The sequence below is a fragment of the Macaca nemestrina genome, chromosome 16 (assembly GCF_043159975.1).
Source record: "Macaca nemestrina isolate mMacNem1 chromosome 16, mMacNem.hap1, whole genome shotgun sequence".
Taxonomy (NCBI): domain Eukaryota; kingdom Metazoa; phylum Chordata; class Mammalia; order Primates; family Cercopithecidae; genus Macaca; species Macaca nemestrina.
The window spans coordinates 66,070,179-66,082,602 of record NC_092140.1 but is presented as its reverse complement, the minus strand read 5'-3'; the positions used below and the strand labels follow the sequence as shown (position 1 = coordinate 66,082,602).

The 12,424-nt window shown below is 34.8% G+C and overlaps 1 protein-coding gene and 1 pseudogene across 9 annotated transcripts in view; both read left to right on the top strand.

Moving 5' to 3' along the window:
* The window catches only part of LOC105485571 (tudor domain containing 3), a 198,852-nt gene that overhangs the window by 150,049 nt on the left and 36,379 nt on the right, over nt 1-12,424 (top strand). For all 9 annotated transcript variants that reach the window (XM_011747926.3, XM_071081261.1, XM_011747924.3 and 6 more), the window contains 2 exons: nt 2,880-3,730; nt 8,604-8,729. In XM_011747926.3, coding sequence (XP_011746228.2) covers nt 2,880-3,730; nt 8,604-8,729 — 977 coding nt within the window. The remainder of the gene's footprint in view (nt 1-2,879; nt 3,731-8,603; nt 8,730-12,424) is intronic.
* On the top strand, nt 4,224-4,294 carry LOC112427396 (U2 spliceosomal RNA; annotated as a pseudogene).

The window sequence follows — 12,424 nt, the reverse complement described above, 5'->3', positions numbered from 1 at the left end:
CACTATGTTATCTCAGCATAGTAATGGAAATGAAATACGTTCATTATTAACAAAATTACTAGTTTTATTCTATAGTCTAATGTACATCATCGTCAGTTCAGTAACTGAAAATAATATTTTAAGTACTAAGTGTAATGATTTTTCCTCTTTACTATCAGCAGTTTCCTAAGCTTGTTTATTTGTTAAATAATAAGCTCTTCAGGAATTTGTCATTCTCTTTTCTAGGATAGTACTTTTGCTGTAAGAAGGTTGGTGCATGAGAGTGCTTGAGTACATAAATGAAAGTGTTAATTGTTAGTAAAACCAATAATAAAAAATTAGAAATTCTTTAAGTAGATTGGATCTGGAACAAAGTGAAAAGATCTTATATTTTCCTATTAATATAGTTCTCCAGTATAGTTCCATAGACCCATAGTACCCCTTAATTCTAAATTGTAGATTAGGAAATTTTTTATATTTTTCTTTTAGAAGAATTGAAATCAAGTTCTGCCACATCTGCCAAGCCTGGTTGAACTTTCATTCTGTATACATCATTATTCATCCTTCATCTGTAGTCCAGGATACTTAGTTACTCTCATCATGACTTAATTTTTTCCCTACCTCCTGATTATCATAGATATTAGGGGCCCTCACTGGAATAATATAAGAAAAAATGGATCCCTAAACAGCAGATCTGAAAAGCTTACTCCCCAAATACTTATTTATTCAATGTACTATACAAGGGACCTTACTTTACTCTCTCTGTTAAGCCTCATAACACCTATATCATAAAACTATCTTGGGGACTATTGATAATGTATATAAAATGCTAGTGTGGTCTATCTAATACATAGCAGATAATCAACAGGAGGCAACTGCTGCTTTTATTCTCTAAAAATGTCTGGAACAAAAGCCAATACATGCCTTCTGCTGAAAGTGCTCATTTGGGTCCTGATTTTGGTCACTGCTGTTCTTCCTGGAATCTTTACTTCTGAACAGTAAACAATGCCAGCAGAAACTAAAAGTGATCATTTTTCTTCTCTCTAAAGAAAAATTTAATATTGACTGCTTTTGTTAAAATAAGACATTATATTATGTTTATTAGGCAGATATTCTTGAGGGAAAGTGTTTTTTTCTTTTTTTAAAGATCTCTCTTATGGCCTTGGCTAATATTTGAAATGTTGTATCTTAGAAAAATCTTCATTCTTTGTCACAATTAAGGGGTGGTTTGACTGGATTAATATTTTCCTTAGAAAATATTCCATAATTTTAAAGGTATTTATAGCCTTTTGACTTCTAGCTTCCATTGGTTCGGTTGAGAATGGGTTTTTTTGGACCACTTTGAGTCTTTTTTTTTTTTTTTTTTTTTTTTTTTTGAGATAGAGTCTTGCTGTGTCACCCAGGCCAGAGAGCAGTGGCACAATCTCATCTCACTGCAACCTCCATCTCCCAGGTTCAAGCGATTCTCTTGCCTCAGCTTCCTGGGTAGCTGGGATTGCAGGTGTGCACCACCACACCTGGTTAATTTTTGTATTTTTAGTAGAGACAGGGTCTTGCCATGTTGCCCAGGGTGGTCTCAAACTCCTGGCCTCAAGCGATACACCTGCCTCAGCCTTCCAAAGTGCTTGGATTACAGGTGTGAGCCACCATGCCTGACCTGACCACTTTGAGCTTTGATCTTTAATCGTGACCTGTTTTGTCACTCAGTAACCTTTAAACGTTTATTCCTGTTGTTTTAAACAATCTACCAGATACCTTTTGGCCTCCGGTGGCTGTTTGGAAATGTTTTGGGGAAAGTTTTGACAGTCAGCATGCCTGGGGATGCTGGGGGAGGGTCCTTTTGGCATTTTGTATCTGTAGGTCAATGAAGTTAATTTTCTTGTAGTTAATTTCCTTGCAACAGAGGGAACAGTCTCACCCAAGATGTCAGTGGAGGCTCTCATTGGAAAAGTTGTAACCCTGGGGAAATATAAGAATAATTACAGCTGCATGTTGATTATGATGTATGATGAGAGAAACAAGACACATACACCAAAGACCAATGAGTATGTTTGGTATGTTTGGTATGTTATAGACATGCTAAGTGAAATTATGGAGGAAGAAAGTATAAGTGACATGGTACAAACTGAAACAGAATAAAAATCACTATGTGAAATATAGCCATCAAAAATTATCTATATATATTTATCATGTTACTTCTTGGACATTATAGGCACTGTTATGCTTAGTAATGTTTCTGACACTTTTTTGGTATTTCCACTTTTGACACTTTTCTGTATTTCCAAGTAGTCCCTACTCTTAATTACTTTGACAGATCAAGAAAATTAACTCTTTTGTATAGTAGGATATCTATGTGTAACATAAACTCTTTTTTTATAGTAGGATATCTGTTTGTAACATAAACACGTAGCAATTCCCAGATCCAGAAAGATTTGAAAAGAAACATTTTTGCTAAGGCTAGAACATGACTGATAATAATAGCTATATATTTCTAAATTAGAGTGGCATTCAGAAGGAGTTGATCAGGGTTGTACTTGTGCAGTTTCATAGCCGTTTCTGAGTTAGCAATTTGCAGATCTGTTTCATTAATGTTTTAGGAGATGATTTACCAGAATAGCATATGTAGGTAGCTGTATTATAAGAATTTGGATTATCCACCATTTTTCTGTGGTCCATTTTACTACTTTACTTTATTAATGTTGCTGACTAAGAAAACTGTACATTAGAAATGCAGGACTCCAAGGAAGCAGAGAAGGAGTAAGATAATGATGTAGGAAGATGGAAGAAGATTTTAGAATAGTAGTTTGATAATTTTGTATTAATAGAATAAAGCATTTTGAAATAATTATTAATGCAGAGTCTTCATCTTAATTTGCATATGGTATACTTTTACCTTTCAGAACCTAAATCACAGCCACAGCAGCTTCATCAGGGACAATACAGATCGTCAAATACTGAGCAAAATGGAGTAAAAGATAATAATCATCTGAGACATCCTCCTAGAAATGATACCAGGCAGCCAAGAAATGAAAAACCGCCTCGTTTTCAAAGAGACTCCCCAAATTCAAAGTCAGTTTTAGAAGGCAGTGGATTACCTCGAAATAGAGGTTCTGAAAGACCAAGTACTTCTTCAGCATCTGAAGTATGGGCCGAAGACAGAATCAAATGTGATAGACCGTATTCTAGATATGACAGAACTAAAGATACTTCATATCCTTTAGGTTCTCAGCATAGTGATGGTGCTTTTAAAAAAAGAGATAACTCTATGCAAAGCAGATCAGGAAAAGGTCCCTGCTTTGCAGAGGCAAAAGAAAATCCACTTCCTCAAGAATGTGTAGACTATAATAATCAAAAACGTGGAAAAAGAGAAAACCAAACATCTATTTCTGATTATTTTTATGACAGGAAATCACAAACAATAAATAATGAAGCTTTCAGTGGTATAAAAATTGAAAAACATTTTAATGTAAATACTGATAATCAGAATCCAGTTCGAAGTAATAGTTTCATTGGTGTTCCAAATGGAGAAGTAGAAATGCCACTGAAAGGAAGACGAATAGGACCTATTAAGCCAGCAGGACCTGTCACAACTATACCCTATGATGATAAAGTATTTTACAGTAGTGGGCCCAAAAGAAGAACTGGGCCAATTAAGCCAGAAAAAATACTAGAATCATCTATTCCTATGGAGTATGCAAAAATGTGGAAACCTGGAGATGAATGTTTTGCACTTTATTGGGAGGACAACAAGGTATGGATGCTTTAAAGATACTATACACTAATATTACTAAATGTTACATTCTAGCGGGACTTTCTAGAAGCTGTCACTTTGGAACTATGAGTTTTTTCCTACTATCGTACCTGTTTAAAATCTTTGAACAGATTTATAGATATATGAAGGATAAACAAAATATTTAATATTTTTATGGATGCCTAGGGACAATCTGTCCCATAAGATTTGGTTAAGTTCAGTTTGGCTTTAGCTTACGTGCCAGAAAAATATTGTAGAAGTAATTATGTGAAGTTGAACTTTATTTTACTTATCATCAGCTGAATTACATATGTTTGCTTTTCACTCTGGTAAAATTACGCTGATTCACAAGGAAGAAAATCAGTGGAGTGGCACAAAATGAAATTCTGCAGATTTTCAGTGAAAGAAAATAGTACACATTCAGCCTACTTTTTAAAAAAGTTAACATGTAAGTTAATTATTTATCTTGTAATGATTTAAAAATTATTAAACCATCGCTTCTCAGCCTTTTGGCTAAGATCAAGTGTAAAAATTATTAAACCAATTTTTAGTTTTATATTATATGGTGGCTTAAGGGAAAGAGAGAAATTGTAGGGGAAAGAAGGAAGGAAAGACAGAAGATGAGGGCAAGAAAGAGTACAGTGGGTCAAGTAAAAGCCTAGCCAAGAGTTAGAAGACCGGCACAGTGAGAACAGGAAAGGGAAAGGGACAGAGAGACCATCAGAGAGAAGGGGACTTGGCACATTTTTTTTCCTTCTGCCCAACCTGCTCTTCTGTCAGCTAGTCTTCTCATCCTTGAGGGCTTGGCTCAAACCTCACCTCCTAGAAGAAGCCTTCTTTGACCTGCCCCATACTTCTACTTACATTATTCTCTTAATCAGTGCCTTAATCACTTTTTAAAATTTATCACAATTTGTAAATATTTTTTGTTTTGGTTCTTGAATTGGTATCTCTTTGCACTACCATGATATTAAGTTCCTTGAAGGCTGGACTCTGTCTATCTGGTTTTCGTCTGTAGTCTTGCTTCTTTCACAGTATAGGGACTTCATAATTATTTGTTAACTCTGTTAGTTAATTGTGGAGAGAGCACTTATATATGATGAAAGTAGGATGGTGAGGGGATGAAGACAATAGCAAGGTAATAAAAATGTATGTAAGGGAGTTACAGAGCAAAAGGTCTGGGAGGATGTGAGAAGTAACTCAAAAGAGGAAAAATATTCTAAATAATTTTTTGTTTGTTTGAGATGGAGTTTCACTCTTGTTGCCCAGGCTGGAGTGCAATGGCATGATGTCAGCTCACTGCAACCTCCACCTCCCAGGCTCAAGCAATTCTCCTGCCTCAGCCTCCGGAGTAGCTGGGACTACAGGCAAGCACCACCATGCTGAGCTAATTTTTTGTATTTTTTTTAGTAGAGACAGGGTTTCACCATGTTGGCCAGGCTGTTTTCAAACTCCTGACCTCAGGTGATCCACCCGCCTCGGCCTCTCAAAGTGCTGGGATTATAGATGTGAGCCACCGCACCAGTCCAAAATAAATATTTTATAGGTTGCAGTTGATACAGTAAGGGTGTGCCTATGAGAGTATGTGGCTAAAGGGAATGGTATAAGTAAAGGTAACTGAAGATTTCAAGGAATTGAAATTCACACTAGGGATTTGGGTGGATCCTTTATTAAGGATGCTATAGGATTTGGGGTCAAGAACCAGGCCTTCTTGTGTTCATTAAATAATGAGGTATAAGCAGAGTGTTAGATGTATAAGCAGAGTGTTAGATGTTGCCTGATGATAGAATAAGGAGTACAGAGTGAAACAGCTAGATGGCCTAGGCTTTTAAGGTTTTTGTGTGAGTGGGATGATGATTGTTTAGAAACAGCATCTCTGTCACATCTTTACTTAAGCCTGAAAAGAAAGGAGGAGACAGCACTGTGTGTCTTTTCTTTTTCTCTGGAAAAGCAAAAGCCTGGTATTCCCAGGAATACCAGCAGATTTGGAACTATTTCATATGGCCACTTCCTGGCTATTAGGAAGGCTTGAAACACAGATGCAGGTGGTCTTCACTATCCAGATTCTTATTCTTCCAACTCAGACCACTTACTTTCCAAAATTCAGGAACTATTTGTTTTGAGTAGTGGGAGATTCATTATATTTAGCTATTTCTCCTTCATGGTGGAGGCAAGAAAAAGTGAAGTACTTGGAAATCAGTGTTTATTGAGCCAACAATAGCTACCTTAGAAATAATAGTCACTATATCTGATGCTCCCGTGAGAGGTTAAGATGAGGATGGAAAAGTGTTTTCTGTGTTGGATAATGTGGGGTTATTGGTGACCTTGACAAGAGCAGAAGTAAGAGATTGGAATTCACCAAGAAATGTTCAAAATGTTTGAAAGGCTTGGTAAGTGACTCTAGCTTCATTTCCATAGGAGAATATGGAAATTTCCGGGAAGTTCTTCTTCCTTTAGACTGCTAAACTAGTTCAGCTATTTTTTCCTCAACTGGAACATTACAACAACCTCCATATTGATTTCCTTGCCTGAAGCTTTATTCCCTTTAAATTTGTCACCAGTATTGCCACTACTGTGATCCTGGTCTTAGACCATGTCATTCCTTCTAGTTAAAGTCTTCACTTGTAGAATAAATATAGATTTTAGCCTTTTTATTGGATATATATCCCAATAAACCCATCATGAGTTGAAAATATCATAAGTCAAAAATACATATATCTTAGTCATGCTAAGATATAGCATGATTCATGCTATATCTTAAATTAACATGTTTGTTTAATTTACCTGAACTGGCATAATTTGGCAACTCAGAACAATTTACAGAACACAAAAGTATGGGGCTAAGAAATAAAGGAAGAGGGGAGAGATCAGAAGGTATAACAAGAACTCTAAGATGAGGAAAATTACAGCATCATGTCTCTAAACTTGCTAACATTCAGACCTGAAAAGGAAACACCATGAATTCACTAACTACCTTTGTAATATTAAATATAATAGTCAAAAACCAACTATTTTGAGGGTAACTCATTTTTTAGAAGGATGAGAAAAAAATGAATTTTTGTTGCCTTTAGTATTTTCTAATTCTAGCGAACCTCTTAAGAGATACTATTATTGGCTGGGTGCGGTGGCTCATGTCTGTAATCCCAGTACTTTGGAAGGCAGAGGCGGGCAGATCACCTGAGGTCAGGTGTTCGAGACCAGCCTGGCCAACATGGTAAAACCCTGTCTTTACTAAAATACAAAACTTAGCCAGGCGTGGTAGCACGTGCCTGTAATCCCAGCTACTTGGGAGCCTGAGGCGGGAGAATCATTAGAACTCAGGAGGCGGAGGTTGCAGTGAGCCGAGATTGCACCACTGCGCTCCAGCCTGGACGGCAGAGGAAGGAAGACTCCATCTCAAAAAAAAAAAAAAAAAAAGAGCGATACTATTAGAGTAGATAGTGTTATACTATAATAGAGCATTCAAATACCTTAACTTGAAGAAAACATTAACAGCAATTTGTTCTTTGTTTCCATTTCACATTTACTAAGCAACATTCAGACCTACAATTTGTGTCCTGAAAGGGATGATCTGTACTGAAAGATTACTCCAATCAGATGATTTATTCCCAGTTAATTTAACAGATAAATAGAGCTATATATTAGTTATTTAACAGATAAATTTTAAAATTGTAGTTAAGCAATATTCAGACCTACAATTTGGGGCCTGGATGGCATGATCTGTACTGAAAGATTACTGCAATCAGATGACCTATTCCCAGTTAATTTAACAGATAAATTTTAAAATTGTAGTTATTGGCCAGACACAGTGGCTTATGCTTGTAATCCCAACACTTTGGGAGGCCAGGTAGAGAGGATCACTTGAGGCCAAGAGTTTGAGACCAGCTTGGGCAACCTAGCAATACCCTGTCTCTGAAAATTTTTAAAAATTAGCCAGGCATGGTTGTATGCACCTATAGACCCAGCTACTCAGGAGGCTGCAGCAAGAGGACAACTTAAGCCCAGGAGGTTGAGGTTGCAGTGAGCTGTGATCATACCACTGCATTCCAGCCTGGGCAACAGAGTGAGAACTTGTCTCTAGAAATAAAGATAAATAAATAAGTAGATAAACAATTGTAGTTATTAAGTAAAGCAGTTCCTTGTGAGTTTGTAAATATGCATCAGTTCTTAGAGCCTGCTAACACTAAGGAAACTGGTAAGTCTCTGGACTTGCAATGTCTTTAATCCTATAAATACTGGATTTAAGTGATGGGCTTAGCTTCTTACCTGACATTCCTACTTCATTCCAGCCACTTGTGATGACTGAAACAATGAGCCGCCTTTTTTGCAATTTTTTTTTTTTTTTTAGTCAGATATTTCTGTTTTTAAAATAAATTACTCTATAGTTATATATTCTGATTAGTATAAAGAATTGTTGGCTGGGCACAGTGGCTCACGCCTTTTGTCCCAGTACTGTGGGAGGCCAAGGCAGGCACATTGCTTGAGCTCAGGAGTTTGAGACCAGCCTGGGCGACATGGTGAAACCCCCATCTCTGTGAAAAATACCAAAAAATTAGCCAGGTGTGGTGGCATACGTCTGTAGTCCCAGCTTCTTGGGAGGTTGAAATGGGAGGATCGCTTGGGCTGGGGAGGTGGAGGTTGCAGTGAGCCAAGATCTTGCTACTTTACTCCAGCCTGGGTGACAGAGCAAGACCCTGTCTCAAAAAAATAAAAAGAATTGTCTTACTAATGTTAGTCAAAGGGCTCCAAAGGTAAGTTTTCCTTCTAAAGAATATTACACATTGGAACACTTTAAGAATTTGCATTTCCCTCAAATATTGCCCTTTATAGACAATACCAATTGTCATATTTAAAACTCCTTTTGCCCCCTCAGTTTTACCGGGCAGAAGTTGAAGCCCTCCATTCTTCGGGTATGACAGCAGTTGTTAAATTCACTGACTACGGAAACTATGAAGAGGTGCTACTGAGCAATATCAAGCCCGTTCAGACAGAGGCATGGGTACGTGATACATATTCTGTACAAAGGCATAAACTATTTTGAAGAAAATACATAGCTCTAAAGAATTAGATAGCCATACAAAATTTGCAAGTGGAATAATATTTTGAATTTACTTATAACTGGCTACCCCTAAAGTAAGATTTGAATTTAATGCTTACACTGAACTACAATAAAAATGAATGCATTGGAATTACTTTTTTTGTGTAATGTTTTGTTGTATTATGCTTTGGAAATAGGTGCCCTTATTTACATGTTCGCCAAAAATTTCTACGTGTGAAATGGGTGTTTATGCATATTTTGTTTTTTTCCCAGTTTGTTACTTTGAATTTTACTAAATTATGTCCAGCAGCTGTCAAATTCAAATCTCTGTTGGATATGCATGTATCATTTATTATTTTAGTTACAGGTGAAATTAAGAAAAACACTTTTAAGTTATATACAATTTTACACTGCATTTACTGCATATATATTGATGTATATATGTACAGGTTAACTATAAATTATCTGTTTGCTAATTATTGGATTAGTTTTGTTACCAAATGTTATGTCAAAGCTGTGTGATAAATTTGATGATGTAACTTAGAACTTACTGGCCTCATGGAGTCCATTTTAGAAAGAACTTATGTGATTGTATATAGATTGATTCTTACATTTAGGCAGAAACAAGAATACAAGATGTATTAGAATGAGCTCTGTGAAGTTTTTCGTAATTCTTTCATTTAGTTTGTGAGTAGCTATTAATAAATTTATTGTTATAAGCCAATATCAACAAATATGTTGGCATTTTCCTAAAATAGCAAAATATTCTAGAAAATTACATCATCCAGACAGTAGCTTTCATCATTGAAGGATACATTGTTTTCTCATGAACTGCTTTTAGTTTTGGTCTTCTAAAATTTTTCTGTCATATCTTCAGTGGCACCTCTTCTCTACCTTCCAGAAAGAGAAATAAAATGGCAACAAAAAAACCAAAAACTCTAATAGTAGTAATAATGTTTTGGGCCATGGATCTTTATTTTTTGGCATTTTGTTCTAGAGAAATTATTTTCTAGATAATTTATTATTTCAACTTTTACAACATAAGATTACTAATGGCTCAAAGTTTAATTAAGAGATTGTTTCCCTAACTCTTATTCTCTAAACTTTAATTGCTCTTTGCCTAAAAACCCCAAATCATCAATATCTAATTTACATCTTTGTTTTCTTGGAGAAACTTGGTGTAACTATATTTTTAGTCTTCCGAGAGGTTCTCATATGATGGCTATTTTCATTCTCTTTTCCATTAATACACACATTTTAATCTAGTTTTGATGATGAAAGTAATTATGTATTGAATCTGTATTTCTAGAAGTTGAGTCCTGGTTTGCTATTTATTATGTTCCCAGTTGTTTTTAGCCGTAGCAGTTAAAGATTCAAAATACAATTCTTATGTTATTTACTTCTTACTTTTTAGAAGACTTAATAAGAGATTAATTTTATTCTTCTCTCCCTAAAGAAAAATTTAGTTTTCTTATGTGGTTTCTTCTCTCCTTCCTTTTGCTGTTCCAGGGTGGCCATAGCTGATGAGCACATTTCTTATTCCTCACTGTAGCTCTTCTATTGCGAGGTGTTTGGTCCTGAAGTGATCATTTTCTTTCTATAGTCAGTGACTTTTCGTATTTCTCCTTTAAGAGTCCTCATTGCTTTATCCTTGATTTTAGGTCTGTATAAACTTAGCTGGAAAATCAATTTATCAGGTGTCACAGCTCATTTAATGATTCTGTTCTGAATTACAGCAATACTTTCATATTCTTCCTACTTATTTATGAATATTTATCTTTTATTATGTCATTTATTAACCTATTTTCTTTTTCTACAATCAACTTAAAAATCTTTTATAAAATATTTGAAATATTTTACAGAAAGAAGCAGGATAGAATCACTGAATCTTTTGGAGAGTCTGGTATTTCTTTTCTCATACTTTTATAATCAAATGGTTGTTGATGTTTTATGAATTTGCATAAGTTACTATAACAAACATCTCTGGATCATGCACATCATGATCAGCCTTTCTTCTTTATCTGCATAAATAATTAACTTAGTTGAGAGAAATATCTCCTCGAAATATAGAGGCCACCAGCTTAATATATCTCGACCTATTTGTATTTTAAAAAATATTTGTGTGCACATAGATGTCAAAAAACTCTGAAGAAATATAGTCTGTGTTGCTGTCAGTACATGTAATGTGGAGTTAGTATAGAATTCTCTTAGCCCCTGAAAGTATTAATGTTGGGGTCTTTGAGTACTTTTAAAAAATTTTGGTGAAGAGGAAACTATCACAAGTTTTAAGTCAATCAAAAATGTACAAAATTATCAAAAAATGAAACATTCACTGTACCAATAAGAAGGTAATTATAACTGATAAATCATACTAGAAAAATTAAAGGGCTGCAAAGCTGCAGGGGAATGGTTAGAGAGGCCTTAGCACAATTATACTATGGATTGTGGAATTTTTAATTTTTTAACTTGTGCACTATATATGTGCACTACAATTTTTTTTTTATTGTGAAATGGTATCTTTTATTAAGATTTATGTTTGTTATTGCCATAAGATTTTGGAAAACTCCTGTTTTCCTGAATGTAGCAGTGATCATTTAGTGAAGATTTTTTTAAACTAGTTTGCAGAAAAACAGTCAGAAAAGCCTGCATATAAGCCAAAAGCCTTTGTAGAAAATTAGTTGCTTGTATTGTCTTTTAAAAGTATAAGCATAAATCATTAAATAAAAAACATGATATTTGAAGTGACTCGATGACTAAGTTAATAGCCTGTTGTATGGAAAATTAAAATAAAAATCAAGTTAATACTTTAAATGTAAGTGTTAATGTTTTTCTCATGAAATTTAGAAATTATTTGCCTTAAATTTGTCAGTAGGCCAAATATTTATTTCTCCTTTTCGTGTGGATATATATTTTTACTTCTAGAACATACGCACTTGGGGAGTATATTTTTGAAATATTTTGAAAGTGTTAATGTTGGTGTCTTTGAGTACACATTTATATGGCCAAAATGTGTGTTTTGATTATGATTAAATACTAATTTTCTTCAAAATGATTCATTAAACTTCTGTTGTCATCCGTGATTTATTTGTTCTAGCTAGATTTCACCTGTTATTTTTTGTTTGTTTGTTTGTTTTGGCTGTCTTAAGATATTCTATCTTAGTATGATGTCTTTATTGCAGTGAACTTTCTAGTTAACACACATGAGATGTGGGTTATTATTTAATAATAATAATATCTCCTCGAAATATAGAGGCCACCAGCTTAATATATCTCTTAGCCCCTGAAAGTATTAACTGGATAAATACTCATTATTAACTGCATAAATGCTCTTATTTATCTCAAAAAATGAGTTCTTTTAACATTGTAGGATTTTTCTTATTTTAGCAAAGTAAATGAAACATTATGGAGTCTCATGTTTTACTAGTAAAATTACATATGGAAAAAAACAGATTTTCTATTTCCTACCACTGTATGAGAAAACTTTAGGGGCAAAGAAAACCTGCTACTTTTGTTTTCCACAGGCCCTTTCCAAATTGGTTCCTTTAAACTCTAAAACTAATTCCAGGAAACCAGCAAAGAGATGCCACAGGCAATTTGGAAGCTTGTAAAATACCCTGGTGCTGGTGGTCAGGCAAACTTTTTGTGTTGTTCCTTCT